General features: G+C 37.5%; 1 protein-coding gene across 1 annotated transcript in view; it reads left to right on the forward strand.

The window, feature by feature from the left end:
* The window catches only part of USP7 (ubiquitin specific peptidase 7), a 77,775-nt gene that overhangs the window by 28,584 nt on the left and 31,752 nt on the right, over positions 1–17,439 (forward strand). The window contains exons 2-6 of the mRNA XM_050905662.1: positions 4,017–4,121; positions 10,048–10,246; positions 11,689–11,827; positions 12,559–12,647; positions 13,352–13,460. Coding sequence (XP_050761619.1) covers positions 4,017–4,121; positions 10,048–10,246; positions 11,689–11,827; positions 12,559–12,647; positions 13,352–13,460 — 641 coding nt within the window. The remainder of the gene's footprint in view (positions 1–4,016; positions 4,122–10,047; positions 10,247–11,688; positions 11,828–12,558; positions 12,648–13,351; positions 13,461–17,439) is intronic.

The raw sequence follows: 17,439 nt of genomic DNA on the forward strand, positions 1-17,439 counted from the left end.
GATAATGTTGAGGTCATAGTCCATAACAAGGAGACTTTTTTTTTAATACTTTCCATAAGGTCTGGCATCCCATGGCAAGATTGTGGTTTCAGAGAACTTTGTCTTCCCCCCGCCCCCCGCATCAGTTGCAATAACCATTTTGCTTTCAGGCTTTCATCTCAACACTTCGGTGACAGGCTTAGTTAATGAGCAATGAGAAGTGTACACCTGCAGAGTCATTTATATATGATCCAGTAGGTGACTGACACTTCTTACTAACTTCCCAAACTATATTGTCATGCTCCAGTTTCTTTCCAGTGGCATACGTCAATTTTTAGACTTGATTTCATTTCAGCATTCATGATCTTTCAGTAAATAAGTGAAAGCTCTTGTTTTCCTCAAACTCACTAATATCTGAAATGCCTCTTCTTGGAAGGTGTCCTAACCTCCAAACTGCAGAGACACCCTTTAAACACTTCAAGCTGTATTGTTTGTTTGTAATGCAGTGGCATGGGTAGATAGAAAACTGTTAAATGTTTTAGAAGAAACGGTCATCACACTTCTTCATGTTGCCTTGCATTCCTTTTTGTAATGAAAGCATTGCTACAAAGTTGTACGTGTTGCATTTTGGGGAGGTAGAAAACAACTTAAGTGCTCTTCACCAAACAGTCTGACAGTGTCTAAAATTCTGGTATTGAAAGCTATATTTATTTAATATTTTGCAGTACTGTATTTCAAGAGTTAAAAACATTCCTTATTCATAAGGTCACTTCATGCTTTGTAATAATACTTTCTTAATTTATGTGGCTTATGTTAACTTTTCGTTGATTAATAGACTGCATCTTTATTCCAAGGATATGATTAAAACTGGGTATTCTGGTCTAGGAACTGACAGATGACATCACTGGGGTGATGTTTATGCACTGTGGTTTAAGATGCATTAAAGACAGCAGTGTATTAAGTAGTATGTTTAGTAGGAAGGTTTTCCTGGCCAGTGTGGACAGGTATTTTTTCTATTTCTTAATCCTGTATTGTATAATTGAATAAGTCTTTGGCATCGTTCTGCTTGAGGCGAAGGAAAACATGTTTCGTAATTAAATCTTGGTATGATTTGACAGTTCTTTCCTATGAGCTTTTAAGAACAGTGGAGGAAAACACAAATTACTGGTTTTCAATGCTATAGTGGAAAATAAATGTTGTCATACTACTTGCTAGTAAATCTGTTGAACAAGGACTGTGTTTTGTTTGTGCAAAGTATTTACTGTAATAGTTGGATTTTATTAGAAGTTAAAGATTTCCTTTATTCACAGAAGCCCAAAACATTCACTAGTGTTATCTGGGTTCCATATCTGAAAGCTATGTTGCAAAATGTGTCAATATATGTCAGAAAAAGCAGCAGTGGCCTACATCATGGTTCAGTTTATCTTATCACTAAATAGTATCTCTCAGAAGCTGCCTCTTTATCGTTTAAGTTGATGCCTTTTGCTGTGATCTCTTCTGCATTTTCTCCCTCCTCTCTGCTAACTGTTCATACTGTTGAGGAATGTAGAGCAGTATCTCATAGAAAGCTCTGTGTTTCCTTAGTTAAGGACAGGTCTTTCCCCATAAAATATGGTATCAACATTTAAATCCTCTGTTAAAAGTATATTTTGGATGAGCTTTTAGTGAAGAACTGACTATTCAGTTTGTTTCTAGATACTAAGTTGCCTTGATGATAACTTTAAAACAATAATAAAAAATCCTAGTATTAATTTATTGTAAGCAATTGTTGCATTGCTGTAGGCATGCTGTATGCTTTCAAATAGGAGAGAAGTGACCCAGAGGACAGCTTCCTTGTTAGACTCTCACCATGCTGTTGCTAAAAGATTAAAAAGAAAGGAGAAAAAAAAAAAAAAAGGCACGCAGTGGAAATAAACTTGGTGATCTTTCCTTCTTACTCTTCTTTCTGTCCCTTTTCCTGTTTTTGAGTTGCAGCAGTTTAAACTTGTCCCCTCCTTAATTTTGCTGTAGTTATGTTTATTTTAACTTGCTGTTCTACCGCGCTGCAGCGTTGCTAGTGCTGATAGCTGCTAGTGGGGGCCTCTGCAGCTGTATCGCTCAGGAGCCAATCTTCTGCAGACTGTCTTCTAATAAAAGCGAAACTTTAAATCATACTTGATTTTGCTTTCGTACCAATAATGAGAAATGAGAAAGGTGTGCACTTTATTGTGGGTGCTGCATACTGTATGTTTCAGCATATACATTTCACTTGTGCCTCAGCGAGATTTGCTGCATCCTAGTAAGCTTCCGAAAGCTGTGTTTGAGCATTAAGTTTATGATCTTTTGCAGCTTTAATCCAGAAGTAAGTCTCTAACCTGATCTGTTTCTGTTCGTGCTCAGGCAGAGGTTATTAGTTCTGTGGATTTACTAGAAGACTAAATAATCAGAATAGGAATGCCGGTTGTGAAAGTTATCTTTTCTTGTGTACTGTGAATTGGAATGAGGCTGCAAAAACGTGTTGCGCACACCTCAACATGGCTGTGAGGAGAGGGAGGACTGTGAAGCAACTGGTGACTGATCCCACTTCACTTCTCACGTGGCTTACCGTAGCTTTGGCCTTAGTTCCCTGGCTTTTAAAAGACTCCAGTGACTATCACGCAGTGATTGCCATAGCTCGTCCTTCTTGTCGCACGTGTTTGTCCCTTTCTCCATACAGGAGAAATTCAGCTGCATTCAGACAGGAGACGAGCGTCTAGGCTAGCTGGTTCGGCTCTTCTCAGCCGTTCTTGCAAACAGCCAGACATCCTTATCCGCAAACACCCCCGCGCGTGCGGGTGGGGAGCACGAACACGGGTGGGGAGTTCGGCTCAGCCCCCGCCGGGCCGGGCCCGGCCCGGAGGCGAGGGCGGCTCTGTCCAGGGTGCTGACGGGGCGAGGGCAGGGGCGGGCTGGGGCGCTGCCGGGGAGCGCCGCGGCTGAGCTCGGGGTGTTCCCCTCGGGAACCGTTTCCTTCCTGTCGGACAGGTTACCCGCATCCCTGGCTACCCATGCAGTCAATAACTTATGTGTAGCTTTTGGGTATAAAACTGTTTTTAGTTACAGAAATCAGTGACTTTGCGGGTTTTGTGGTGTGGTAGAATATACAAGTTAATAGCAGGACTGGTATAGCAAAGACAAACTTACCAGACACTTTAAAGAGTGTCTCTTAAGTAGTGCTTGTCCAAGGGGTTATAGGTTTTACAGTTTGATGATTAAAAAAACAGTTTTTTGAAGAATATATCCGCATCCCTGTAATCATGCTGAAATGATCCATCGGCTTTTGATGCACAAGCAATGGAAGGAGGCGTTGTTCAGTTGCTGGATAAATCAGGAAGATGCTTGTTCAATCAAAGCAATGCATCTTTAAAATAGTAGGGTTTTAGTTCATGGAGTAGTTTCATCTCTCTTGTTTTACTGGTGTTTACATATGTTTTAAACAGTTACTGTAGCAAAACTTAACAGCAGTGATGGCTAGAAACTGGAAAATGTTACCTCTAAAATGTTCCTGAGATGGTAAAGGATTTCCTTTCCAATTTTTCCCAAGTAAGATTTAAATCTTACCATTCCATTTGATTAAATGTTTAGGTTTTGGTTTTTTTTTTAAAAAAGCAGTAACACTGAAGAAGTCTTAAAGTAAATTGTTAATTTAGACAGTCTGCTATTAGAAACTTGTTTCTGTATAAAAATGTGGAACGCCAGAAAAAGTAATTTAAAAGTTCATTTTTATTTAGTGAGACTTGATTATGAGATGCTGACTATAAGGCCATTTGGAAACTTAAGAATCAATTTATGTTCTTTGTATTTGTATTCTGCATTAACGCGGACTTTTTGCTTCGTCCATAAGTATTCATCTATTTGAGGAATTTTACAGTCAGACACATACCAGTACAATTGTTGTGCTATAATTTAAGTAGATACTGTTTTGCATGAAAGTGTGCAATTTGTGTGTCTCATAAGCACTATCTGAGACAGGAGTGTTAATATAGCTGATGAATTTTTATATTTTTTTTCTGTGTTAGCTGGAGATACAGATGATCCTCCAAGAATTACTCAAAATCCTGTCATTAATGGGAATGTAGCAATGGCTGATGGACATAACAACACTGAAGAAGACATGGAAGATGGTAAGTAAATATTTGATAAAAACATGTAGTTTGGCTTTTTTACTTCTATGATTTTGGAGGACAAAATGGTCCATGTTTTACCTGTGTCCTCTGAACTGCAGCTCATTAAAAAATGAAACCCTCTGTAGTTATGACTGCTGGTTTTCTGTATAGGCATCCTTTTAACATAGCTATACAATAGGATTAGGCATCTGAGGGTTTGGGATTTTTCTCTCTTACTCTTTCTAGGTACTCATTTAAAAATTGCCGAAAGTGATACTGTCCATTGTTATATTTTGTGATATGTCCCTTTAAACATACTGCAGCTGGTGCTTTGCTGAATAGTAATTTTGGCAGTTAAGCAATTCCTTCAGGACGTTTAGAATCCTTATCTGTCCTGCTCTCTTGTCAGGTGGCAGCTGTGATCAGTTTTTGTCTTTGTATGGTAAGTCAGTGGTAACTATTCTGTAAAGGAACATTTTTTTTTTTTTTCCCCTCAACTCTGATGCCCTTTTACTTGCAAATGCAAAGGAAGAAGTATGTATTCATGTCTTGTTAATAAAAGGGGACACTTTGAAACATTTTGAAATCTTTTTGTTGGTCTATTAAATGAAAATATGGGTGTACAGTTTCTTCTGTTACAGAAGATCAAATAATTTTTAAGTAGATGTGTCTGGGCTTATTTAAAGAAAGATAATGAGTTTGTAATTCACTTAAGTCTGTTATGTTTAATGAGGAAAATGTACAGTGATATTTCTTTTCTTAGGAGAGGATATGGGGGGGTCTACTGTTATTTTGAAGAACTAAAAATTGAATTGGGAGAAGGGACACAAAATATGAGTGAGATTTATTCCCCTCTGATTCCTTATTTCATGCTGTCTTGTGAGAGTACATTCAGGACTAGGCTTAAACATTTATTTAGATTTTTGCAAAATGTTGAGTGATTTTTGTTTGAGAAAAGTCAAAGTTTGAGGTTAAAGGTCAAAAAAGTGCTTACTTTCATGTATTCAGGGAACATATAATAGAATACTGATAGAAAATAGTAATGTTCCGTGAAGAGAATATGGTTTAAATTCAGGACAAAAGCATCTCATGGTTGAATTGCCTCTGTATCATTGGCAAAGATAATGTTTCCTATGATCAGATTCTCTCAATAAAGTAAAAATGAGGTCTGCTTAGCCTCTGAATTTTTTTGTCTGATTGCCTGATCTCATTCAGAGGGCTTTGATTTCTTGCTCAGAGTAACTAGCTGAGACAGAAATAGGGAATTCTGTTTTTATGAAAATCAAGTTATCTGTTATAAAAGATGTTAAATGGCTTTATTGGGCCATGGTATTTGGAGGGTGGCAAGAGAATATCACATGGGTTGACACCAACTGGCAAGGACAGCTCTGTTGAACTTCTGTTCTCAGTAATGATGTTTATAGGTAGAAAGCCTGATAGCATTTGCTATCAATACAAACAGTAGATAACACATTGGTCAATTAGTACAAAAATTTGTCCAGAAGTTGGTCTGTATATACTTGCACAAATTAAGCAAAAGGGACTTAAGCTGCAGAAGCAGCTGATGAAACCCAGGCTATATCGAGGATGGCAAGTAATCAGATGTACATCTCTTCATTCAGAATAACATTGGGTTTTTAACCAAAAAGCTACTGTAAAACAGTTTCTGTCATTTACCAAATATTCGACTCCTCTCAGAGAACTCAGTGTGAAGGTGTCGTGGTAGGGAGAAGGAGTATCTGAAGGTATTCAGCAAAGGGCTTGTGAAAGCTGCTGTGTTTGTGGTGGTACTCATGTCTTTGTGGACTTTCAGTGTGGTCAGGAGCTTTGATCCACTCTGCTGTGGGACATCTTTCAGGGTTAAAATGTGATTATTAAGCAATACTCTGATAGTTCCTCATTATCATATTTGAATAAGGAGTGTCTGGCTACATCTTGGTGCTGTTATAGCTCTGCATTGACACAGATAGAAAATAGTGTTATTGCAAAATGTTATAATTGCAAAAACATTCATAAAGACTTGCATCATGTAAGTGGATGATGCCTCTTTTCCAAGTCTTGTAAATCAGATTAGTTGCTTTCTGTTGCATTATTTAAACATCAGTGCAATTGCTCTCTTGCTGTTTGTTGTCTTGCTATCCTGCTTTGCAGCATGGTGTACATGTATAATGGACAGCTTGAAGATTCACAAGATAGGAAAAAATGGAGGGAGGCATTGGCCTCTTTGATAAACATATGCTCTGTTTTCCATTGCTGTTACTCATAGCAAGTGGGATCAATCTGAGCTGATAAAGAATGCATGAAGAGAATTTAGATACCTCTTCAGTGAAAATCTTAATGAGTTTAATGGTTCCTGTGAAAGAGGTGAGGAGTTAGATAAAAAGTTGATGCTTCCAGCTGGATCATAGAAACCAGCTTTCTGGTGAATTTCTGAGCTGAAGAAACTTTTGAGGTGATTTTGTTCTTCCTGCTTAGCACAAAAAGAAATGACTGATAAGATTGGAAAAAAGTGCAGCTCTCATCCCCTTTGCTAGGCAACTAACCACAGGCATTGTGAAGAACGTGTAATGGGGGCAGCAGTGGACCATCAACAGGACTTTCAGATAAGGCTGTGTTCTCCCAAGCGGTTTGACTAGAACCTGTTGTTGCTATGTATGATGTCTTAGCAATTAAAAAGAACCAGCTGAAGGAATGTGCTACGCTTTGTAGAGAAAATGACTTAATGAACCAGGCTTTGTGAGCTGGAATAGCAGCTTCTGCAAATAAAGTAAAAAAATAATAAAAAAGAAGTTCTGATCAAATTTTGTTTGCAAGTGCATCAGTATTCAAAACAGCACATAGAATAAATTCTCTTAGAAGTTAAAGTTCAAACAGAAGGTCCCTAGCTAAGCATAAACTCACAGTTTTGCAATTACCTACTGAAGTCTCATTTCTGTGAAGAATTGCAGAGGCTAGGAGGCTTTCAGAAGCATCAGTCTTAGCCATACGCTAGTATTGCGTGCTGTATTTGGATCATTATTAAAATATTCATAGAATATTCAGCCAGTTTCTCCATTAATAATTCAGGTTCAGAATATTTTAATAACCTCAATGTACTTTAAAGGTAGCAACATTTACTAAGAGAATAAAGAAATCTGCTTTTCTCAAAGGTATAAACACTTAAATATGTACTTCAGTCTTAAAATGGATCATGTTCTGTATTTGGATCTCTGATTTGAAGGATCTCTGTCGTATCAAGGTGCTAAATGTGACATTCATCTCATCAGTGAATAAATCTTTTCCGTGTAGCAAATATAATCAGTTGCATGTAATTTCACCAAGCATTGTCAGCTGGATCTGTTCTTTTTACCTTGTGTTGAGGATCATGTGTCATATTTGTAGTTCAGGGATTTATAGAAGTCTTACTTGCCCGTCACTACTAAATTATCCTGCTGCCAGTTGCAGTCTTTTATTGGAAACTGGTGGACGTGTTTGTGATGGTGACAAAAGGTTTTATTTATTTATGTGCTCAGAATACTCATCACACTTACTATTTAAACTTCATTTTTTAATATAATTCATGTTTTAATCGATTACACTTGCTAAAAATAGGGGCTTTCTGGAAGGAAAGGAAGGTTGTTATTTTGGGGGGTTGTGTTTTCTATTTTTAAAGAAACTTCTATTTTAGGATTGACCTGTGTTATGAGGCTGCATTTTTGTGGAGTAGTTACTAGTGATTGCTCAAATATTTTACTGAGAAAAGTACCTTTCCCTGGTGAGCTCTCATGCACAGGCTTTCCTGAAAAGAAATCAAGAAATATAGGCAAACTTTCTCTGAAGCATCTGCAGATGCTGCGTGGGCTGCCTTTTTTAGCTGACACCGTAGCAGCGCTGCTGCATCCTTGTACTGAAGTGCTCTGAAAGCTGCATCAAAGGAGGCAGAAAGCAAACATGGTCAGCTCATTTTTTGGAAGCTTAAGACTAAGCCCATAAGTACCGATCTTGATCGTGAATAGGGAGGCATTCTCGAGCTGGTTTGAGATACACGTGATGCAAGACTGATTTTTAAATTGTTAACTGTGTTACGGATTTTTTTTTTTTATTCTGCCTGCGACTCAACTTTGAGAGCATACAGCTCCTTTGGTTGCAGCCTGTCTGGCTCTTGGTCATAGAAGACCAGCTCTCTACTCTGTCAGCAGGCAGTGAGTAGGTAAAACGGGTAGGGAACAGTTTTTAAGTAGGTGATAGACTACTGATTAGCTACACTTACATGTAGGGAAAAAGAGAAGAAAATAATCCTTTGAACTCTTCCATTACTGAGGAAGCTGACAGCACAGGGTAATGCGAAGGTCATTGCAGGTATAGGGGAGAGAAGAAGCTGTTTTCTGCTGTAGTGCTATTACTTTCAAGAGATAATTGGGAATGCTGAGGGCTGTCAGTCCATACACAAATAAGATCAACTGTGTTGCCAAGATCAGGATCAGAAGTAGGACAACTACTTGAAAAGAAAACCATTTTGCAAGGAAGAAGAATGAAATCTGTCAAAACTCCCCGGCAGTTGTGGACAAAACTTGTTAATTTTCTGTATTGAAGTGTATAATCTTTATACTCTTGCATGTTGTTATCAAGAAACTTTCATTTTTTAAGTAAGGTAGCAACCAGGGCTCACCTGGTTTTTAAAAGAATCATTCAACACTGTCTGGTGCCATGCAAAGCTTTCTGAGTGAATGACTGCTTTGCGTGTACAGAAATAATACATTTATTGTATACTGTGCGCGTTGTCACATAATTTCATGATCAGATTTCTGGCTTGGTGTCGTACTTCAGTGCTTTTGGTTTCGGGTGTCACTGCATGTGTCACATATCTGCTTCACTTCTGCATCACCTGTGGGTGGTGTGAGAATAGCGGTCTGACCATGGGTGCTGTCTGCTGCCCTATATGCTACTCAAACCTCCTTACACCCAGTAGCAAATCTTCCCATGTTACACAAGTGTCAAGTTGGAACCATGGAAAAGGAGGGAGAGTGTCTTGTGCATAGTCTGTACTTCATCCCTGCCCTGTAAAATTTTTGCGATAAGTTGCAGGTTTTTCCTCCCTGTATGCAATATGAGGCATGTCACAATAAAGAGAGCCCAGCCTTGTGCCTTCCTGAAGCTGTCGCAGTCTCCAGCACCCTGTTATAGCTGTGTACAACAGAAGTAGAACAGATTGTGGTATGTGAAGAACTGGGGATGTGGGAAGAAGGCAAAATTAGTTTAATTGTGTGTGTCAAAATAAGCTATTTAAAAAAAAAAGTGTCTCATTTAACTTTGTTTTAGACCACTAAAAATCTCTAAAATTTTCACATACCACAAAGAATACAGGACTCTGCTCTTGAGCTATTCTTCAGCAAACTGGTATGAGATTTTAAAAAAACCTAACAACCAACCAGTGGGGTTCATCTGTTTTGAAAAGATACTGTTGCAAGCACAAAACTACTAAATGGTGACTTGGTATCAATAGGGTAGTTGAACAGATTGTGAAAATCCTTTGCACATCTTGGTTCACGCAAGGAGCTAACTTAAACTGGGCTGTGAAGACACTACACAACAAGAAGAGTTAGAGTGGGCTGTGATTTATGTTGTAAAGCATTTGATGTCTCTGTCTTGCTGTACCTGCTGCTTTAGAGGAAACTTGAGTGGTAGCAAATTCTAGTGCTAAAGAATTATTTAAGAAAATAGTGTACAAAGGAATGTGTCTCTCAGTGCTCTGTTTTCCTGAATGGTGTTGCAGTGTTTTTCAAAATGAAAAAAATGAAACTTCAGTTGCTAAGGAATTCAGTGTCTGTCAGGGTTTGGGTGTTGTTTTGGTTGCTTCCAATATCCTGCTACATAAAACATGCTCACGTTGCATGATTTTTGAAAATGATGTTTTGGAGTGAAGAACATCAGGTTTTTCAAATAAGTGTGTGTGTGTGTGTTACAGATACAAGTTGGCGATCAGAAGCAACATTTCAGTTTACAGTCGAACGCTTCAACAGATTGAGCGAGTCAGTTCTCAGTCCTCCCTGCTTTGTACGTAATTTGCCATGGAAGATCATGGTTATGCCACGACTCTACCCAGACAGACCACACCAAAAAAGCGTAGGCTTCTTCCTTCAATGCAATGCTGAATCTGATTCCACGTAAGACCCTTTTAATTATTGTACAAGTCCTCATTTGATACTAGTTAATCTGTATTGCAAGAAATACAAACATCTAAAAAAAACTATTTTACCTAGCTTTCTGCAAGAGGAAAGAACTCTTGCAAGGGTTTGGGTCCCCTTTTTCCCCCCACCTTTCTAAATCCCAAAGCATAAGAGTAATCTTCTCTTTAGGAGGAGCTAAGAGTAGCTTGTGTAGCTACAAGTTTGTGATTCAATTTAGTTATATTTCTGTTTGATTGCCGGGGGGAAGTCTTTGACTGACAGTTTTCTTGGCATGGGAAAAGTTCTGGGTTTATTTCAAATGGAAGTGGTACTGGAGCTTCTCTAACCCTGCTGAGCTATAAATCCTGCCCTGTAAAGCGTGTGAGTGAGTAACTGCTAGCAACTGAGGCAGAGCGGTGAGTGAGGTACTCATCTCCTTAAATGGAGTTCATCGCTCATCAAGCAAGATACAAACATGTACATGTGCAAATCAAAATTGGCTATCTTTGACCACTTTTGTAAATAATACAGAAATTTAAAAAGATAAATACAAATTTCTGGGGCGTTACTGCAGCTTATCCAGCTAGAGTGCAGACCCCTCATAGGTATCCCTTCCAGTAGGATAACTCTATTCTTGCACCGAATCTCACACAACTTGTAGTTCACTCTGAATAATAAGTTGCTCTTTTCCGTCGTTTTTGTTATCTAAAAGGTGAGTGCTCAGGGCAGAAGGTAAAGAAGAAAGTTGTAAGTGTATTAACTAGTCACAGGAGAAGTGGTTCATGTGCAAGTAGTCACAGAAGGCGGCTAATGTGATCTTCAGAAGTATCAACCAAGCTGCAGCTGGTGGAGCTAAGCAAGCAATAATGCCACTGCATGAGGCGGTGACAAGATCTTGTCTGAACTGATACTCAGTCTGATTGTCTTGCACAAGTGGGATGAATTTGAACAGGAATGGTCATAAAGAAGTGCTGCTGAGAAAATTAGTGTTGGGCAGTTTATCTTTTGGGAGGGAGGGTAGAACCGCCTCCTCCTTTCCTTAGCCAAAGGGTGAGTTATCACACTCTGTAGACACCAAGACTACTGTGAGTTGGCCTATCCATCTGCGTTGAAGTAGATTAGAAATAGCTCACCTCAGAGAGCAGTTAGCTTCTTAAACCACTGTTACCTGCAGTTGCCTGGCAGTACTTTCTTAACAACGCTGTTGTCCTAAGAAAATCTCCGTTCCAGCTTCACATTCATAATGTGGCTTCAGAAAGCCCCAGGGATTCACGCCTTCAATAGCAATTAACCAAATCTTAACATCTAATAAGAAAGAAAGAAAAAAGAATCCTATATGTGAAAGTAATGTACCAAAAATCCCTAACAAAAAAATTATTTTAATGACTATAAAAAGCTTGGTTTTGAATGAGTTTCAAATGTTTCTTCTGTATTTATAGGTCATGGTCTTGTCATGCACAAGCAGTTCTCAAGATAATAAACTACAAGGATGATGAAAAATCATTCAGTCGTCGTATTAGTCACCTGTTCTTTCATAAGGAAAATGACTGGGGCTTTTCCAACTTCATGGCCTGGAGTGTAAGTAATTGGACGTGTATTAATCTATTACTAGATAGGAGCAGTTTTGAACTTGCACTCCTGAATACTGAGATACCTATAGAAAAGCGGTTTTTCCCCAAGCTGTTATTTTTTTTCTGTTATTGCTGTAGATTTTTTCAATTTCATATAAATTCCTGTACTTAATTATTGTAGATTACTTTTACTTACGTTGTGATTTAAATATTCCCTCATTATTATTTTCTGCATATCTAAATGCTTGGTTTTTGTTTTCACTGTGTGATAGTCACTGTCATTCTGAAGCATCATAGATCTTCTTGTATTTCCATGTGTTCTTTGTATATGTGTACAGATATTTAATGCCCTAATAATACTACTAAGGCTTATCTTGAATCGAGACAGCTTTTTAAGCCTTTTCAAAGGTTGGGCCCTTAATTTTTCATCTGTCTGGAATATTGCCCAGAAGAAGCAGAGGCTTTGATTACCGACTCTTATTATCCACAGAAAATTGAAATAGTACTGCTAAATCTTAAAAGGCAGGAACAAGTTTCCTGTATTGAGACACTAAAAAAGAATTAAAGTGTATTAAGCTGAAAAACAGCTTTGTTGGTGTCCTTCAATTTTTCTTCTTCAGTTTATTATTACTGATAGCTCAGGCTTCGAAACTAGAAAGTGATGTCTAACTGGATGCTTCACTAGAGTCATGTTGCAAGCTCCAGTTTTCATGTTTCTGTGTCATTCCTGTTTTACAGGAAGTTACTGATCCTGAAAAAGGCTTTATAGAAGAGGACAAAGTTACTTTTGAAGTCTATGTTCAAGCAGATGCTCCACATGGAGTGGCGTAAGTATCTTTGTTTAAAAATAAAATTCTTAATGCTAATATTTTTATGTTGCTTGAGATTGTTCAAGTATTTTGTGTTATTAACATTTGTAGCGCTCATTAGACATTCTCACTTTGTCACCTTTAATTGATGAGTTCTCACATGGCAATATTTTTCATTAGTCACAGAGATATTTTGTATAGGTTAAATTTCCATTTGCATTAGTCAGCGTAATGTTGTGGAACTTCTGTATGAAGTGATTTGTGATTTAACACCTCTGCAAATCTAGCCTCAACGTTTCTGATCTTACAGCTGATAAGGGTTTCAGACACAGTCAGGTGGCTCTGCTATCTAACTTGCCTTGGTTTACAGTTGTTTTAAAACTGCCTCATCTGAGTCATTCTACTTCATGTAACTTGTAAACAAAGCGGTTGTACTGAAATGCAGACTTGCCCTAAAAGTATAGCTCTGAGTTCCAGTGCACTTTCATAATGCATAATTTTTCTGCCATATAGAACATCTTTAAAAAGAAAACCTAACAAAATCACAGAGCATTTAATTGCAAAGACTGTTACTGGCAGGCAGTAGTGAAGTGTAGTTTATTTAAACCTTAAGTAACAATGAAGAGTAGCTGATATCTACCAGCAGCGCTACCTTAGAACAAATACTCTTTATTATAGTTAATACAGAACTATCTTGTTTTTAACCACTAACTATTTTCTAGGTGGGATTCAAAGAAGCACACAGGATATGTTGGCTTAAAGAACCAGGGAGCAACTTGTTACATGAACAGTTTGTTACAGACTTTATTTTTCACAAATCAGCTACGAAAGGTAATCAATATGTGAAAGAAAATGAGATTGCTAATTGAAATATCCAATATGTTATATTTATAAATGCTTCAAAACAGAGCTGTGTGTTCCTTTTGCCTCCTTCGTCCTTTTAGAGAGGCTGAGTGCAGGAAGCTTCCTTTTATAGTTTGTAGAATATAAGCTTTTGGTTTTTGTGAAAGCAGACAGAGTACCTAGTGAAGACCTGAGCTTAAGATGTGTTTCTTAGACTGTATTATGTGTTAATGTTGCTATGAGTTGTTGGGTGGGGGGCGGGGGAAGGATGACTCTACATCTTGCAGATAAGAGACGGAAGTAATTTCCCTTTCTTGAAATAGTTAAAATAGAGAAGTCAATTATGACTTCTCAGCCCATAAACAATGTAAAGCATTGGTTATGGTTAGCATCTTTGTAGTGATGGAAGGCATTAGAATTTCAGTAGTTTAAACAACTTAATTTTATATTTGCTTCATTCATATGTTTTTTATTTACTGTAGATATTACTTCTTTGCTGGAAGGAAGAACTGCTTTAAATATCAAGCTAAATAAATATCTCATCCAAACCCAGGATGAAATATACTAGATAATGTATCATTTTAAAATAGTGCAGTAGCCTTAATGGGATAAAAACATAAATGATGACTTGATATTGGAGGTGGCTATCTGGAAGAGGGGATATACTTGGGAAAAAATGTAACTGGGCACCATTTAGTTTATTGGAGCGTCCTATTGATCCTAATTCATCCTTTTGCGCATTCCTGCGCTTATTGTGTATCTCTCAGTGAAAATGAACTGCTCTGACTTACGCTTTCTCTTGTGTATACTAGTTGTTACGTTTCCGTTAAGCTTTCTTTTCTCCAAAATTTCTCTTTTTAATGTACCTACTTTCCACTGTCTTAGATTTTCCACCATCTTATCATTATTTATATCACTGTGGCCTGTAAGTGTCCCAGTTGGGATTTCTTTTTTCTCTTTTGCAATGTGCTGCTTACTCTGAAGCATTGCAAAAAATAGCACATCGAACTCCAGTAGACTGTAACTGAGATCTTACCAATACCATGTACAAGAAATAAATACTTGCCTTGTTTTACATGATGCACCTGTTTATTTTTTGCAAGAGGTATAATTTACTCATTCAGTTTATCATGTGTTACAATGCCTGTTCTTTTTGCTCAGTACTCATAATGTTTGTGCATTTTATGTTTTTGGACAACTTCACTTTGCTCTTTAAAGAAAAAAGTGTTTTTATAATAGCTACATCTAATCCAATTGAGTAGTTCCTTTCAAGACTGTCTTGTAGTCAGTAAATCAATATGTACCATGAAGTAATCTTGTTCTGTGAAGAAGAAATTCTTTTTGTGATCCAGATTTGTTTCAACTGAGCTAATCTTTTCAGGCATTCCCCTGCATTTCTTCCCCAGCCCCCAAGTAAATATCAGCTTTTAGGGAGTGTTAATATCTGGATAGTGACCGTATGAGAGAGCTTGATTTACTAGCTGGTAACTGCAGTTTCCTTTTTGGAAATGTTATTGGACATCAGCTGAAACAGCCAATTCTTTGCTAATTCTTCAGATTTTCAGAGCCCCTACAAACAGAACAGACTACAGCGGTAGTTTTAGGCAGTTTTAATACTCATTTGCGATTATTACAGGTAAGGAAGAATCAGTAGTTGTCTTGTCTGAAAAAATGAATTTCTACGACCGTTTTGTTTTCACTCTGAGCAAAGTTGTTCCTCTTAAAACCGAGTAAAATAAAATGTGTAGTATCCTTAGTTTGCTTATCACCAATTCCATTATTTCTGTTAATCCTCCTTACTTAGAAGACATAATGATTTCTATTGCCATTATTTAGAGCTTTATTAACAGAGAAGTTGCTGTCAGGAGTAGAGCTGGGAAAGCAATGAACAATAGCAAAGGCAAGCACGTACCTATGGAAAATCAGACTCTGGTGAAGCGTGGGTGAGGATTGATGGAAAGATCCCTTCTTCTTTGCTCTGTTTCCAGACAACAGATGGGAGGTTCTTGGGTATTTGAAATGAGACCTCCCTTTATTAGCAGCCAGGTGGCTTCAGTGGTAGGGAATAAAGCAACTTTCTCTCCAGAGCGTATCTTTATTTGTCTGTTTGTGACTGGCAAATGCATACTTAAATATAGTCCGCCTAGGCAAAGGACAGTGGTAACTTCCCAAATGGGTGCAGGTTTGATCTTGGACCACGTTATATGAGTCTTCCCATGTCTGTCATTAGCGCCTCCAGCCAGTCAGTACTTGTGGCTGCATCCAGTCCATTTTAAAACTCTTTGCCAGTTCCCTTGAAAAATTCCCTACAATTCATGAGGACACTGCAGAATGTTCATATAACTATACTAAAATCACAAATACTGGTCCAGTACATTTGTCCCTGATCTGGCTCTCCTCAAGTTATCCAATACATTTTACCTTACCTTGGAGTTCCATACACAGTATTTTCTTCCCTTCTTCAAGTAATTTTCTTGACTTTAAGCAGTGTGTTCAAGCTTATCTGTAGCATTCTTTTAATGTGTAAATATCTAAAATTTTTCTCATATCTCTGTGTCTGTTGCTTATAGCCATTGCCTATACATGTCCCTGTCACTCTTTTGTGTTCATTTCCTGAGGGAACTTCTCAGGTGTTTAATTAGAGATTCTGCTTTTTTCAAATGGATCAAAATGCCTCACTCCTTGATCTTGAGGTCAAGCTTTCAGAGTTTGGGAAGGTAAGGCATAAAAATAAAGGTTTGTAGAGGATCGTATTTGTAAAATGGTTTGGAGAAACACTTAAGTTTTGAGAAATGGGCTTCGATACTACCTATATACACAAACAGAATGAAGAACCAAAGAAAGGCTGTGTGTTAAATGTTTAGTTTGTAGTAACACATTTAAAATTTCAGAAGAAATAAAACTGGTGTTTTTATTCAATGGCAGCTGGAATGTAGTAATTATAAATAAATTGTAAATTATTATTTTAATATTACTTGAGAGATACAGGAAAGGAATTAATCGTCCAGATGGTGTATGAGGAAACCAAATAGGAACTAAATGCAAAGGATCTGATTTTGATTAATTATCAAGGTGTTCTGAACTCCCATTTATACCTTTTTGATGGAAGAGTCAACCACTAGGTTGACTTTTAGCCTGCTATAGTATCATCTTGGTTTGTTACGAAGAATATTTAGCATTTAAATACTTATTTTGTGAAAATGTATCAGCACTGGCTATATTTGAATTTTTTCATTACTTGATTTTCGTATCTTATTTCTATTCGTTTGAACACAGCAAGCAACTTACTATGTATTTGGTTTTTAAAAAGCATTTATAAAGCATTTATTTTTGTTAAAAGCATTTATATATGTTAAAAACAATGAATAGGGGCTGATTATAGTGATTTAGAAGATTTGAGACTTGGTCATTCAACTATTTCCTGTTTCTACCTTTAGCCAGTGAAGACCAGCTCATAAAAGGGTTCATAAACCAGGGGCAGGGAGAGGTTAAGTTAACTCTGTAAGATGCTGACTTGTTTTGATGTTCATATTTTAAAGCGAAAAATAACTTTTGCTTGTAAAATCAAAAGTATAATTTTAGCTATTCGTATTTGAATTGGAGTTTGCCCAGATCAGCATGGTTAACTGTAACTCTGCATTTGAATAATAAAAATAGAGAAGCAATTGAAAATTATTTTCTTTATTAGCTTATTAGAATTGTTTTGAAATTGTATGTTCTGATCTTAGGAAAGAAATTTTCATAATCAGGGTGGTCCAGCTTTACAATAGGATGTGTGGAGAGGTTGTGGGATCTCCATTCCTGGAGATGCTCGCAACTCAACTGGATGTGACCCTGAGCAACTGGACCCAGCTTTGAACTTGGCACCTCTGTGAGCAGGAGCAGAGTTCAGAACCTACAGAGTTCTCTTCCAGACTAAATCACTATAAACTCTAAACTCCTAAAGCAGTGCTTAGCTCATTAGAAA

Source organism: Gymnogyps californianus, chromosome 15 (genome assembly GCF_018139145.2).
Source record: "Gymnogyps californianus isolate 813 chromosome 15, ASM1813914v2, whole genome shotgun sequence".
NCBI lineage: Eukaryota > Metazoa > Chordata > Aves > Accipitriformes > Cathartidae > Gymnogyps > Gymnogyps californianus.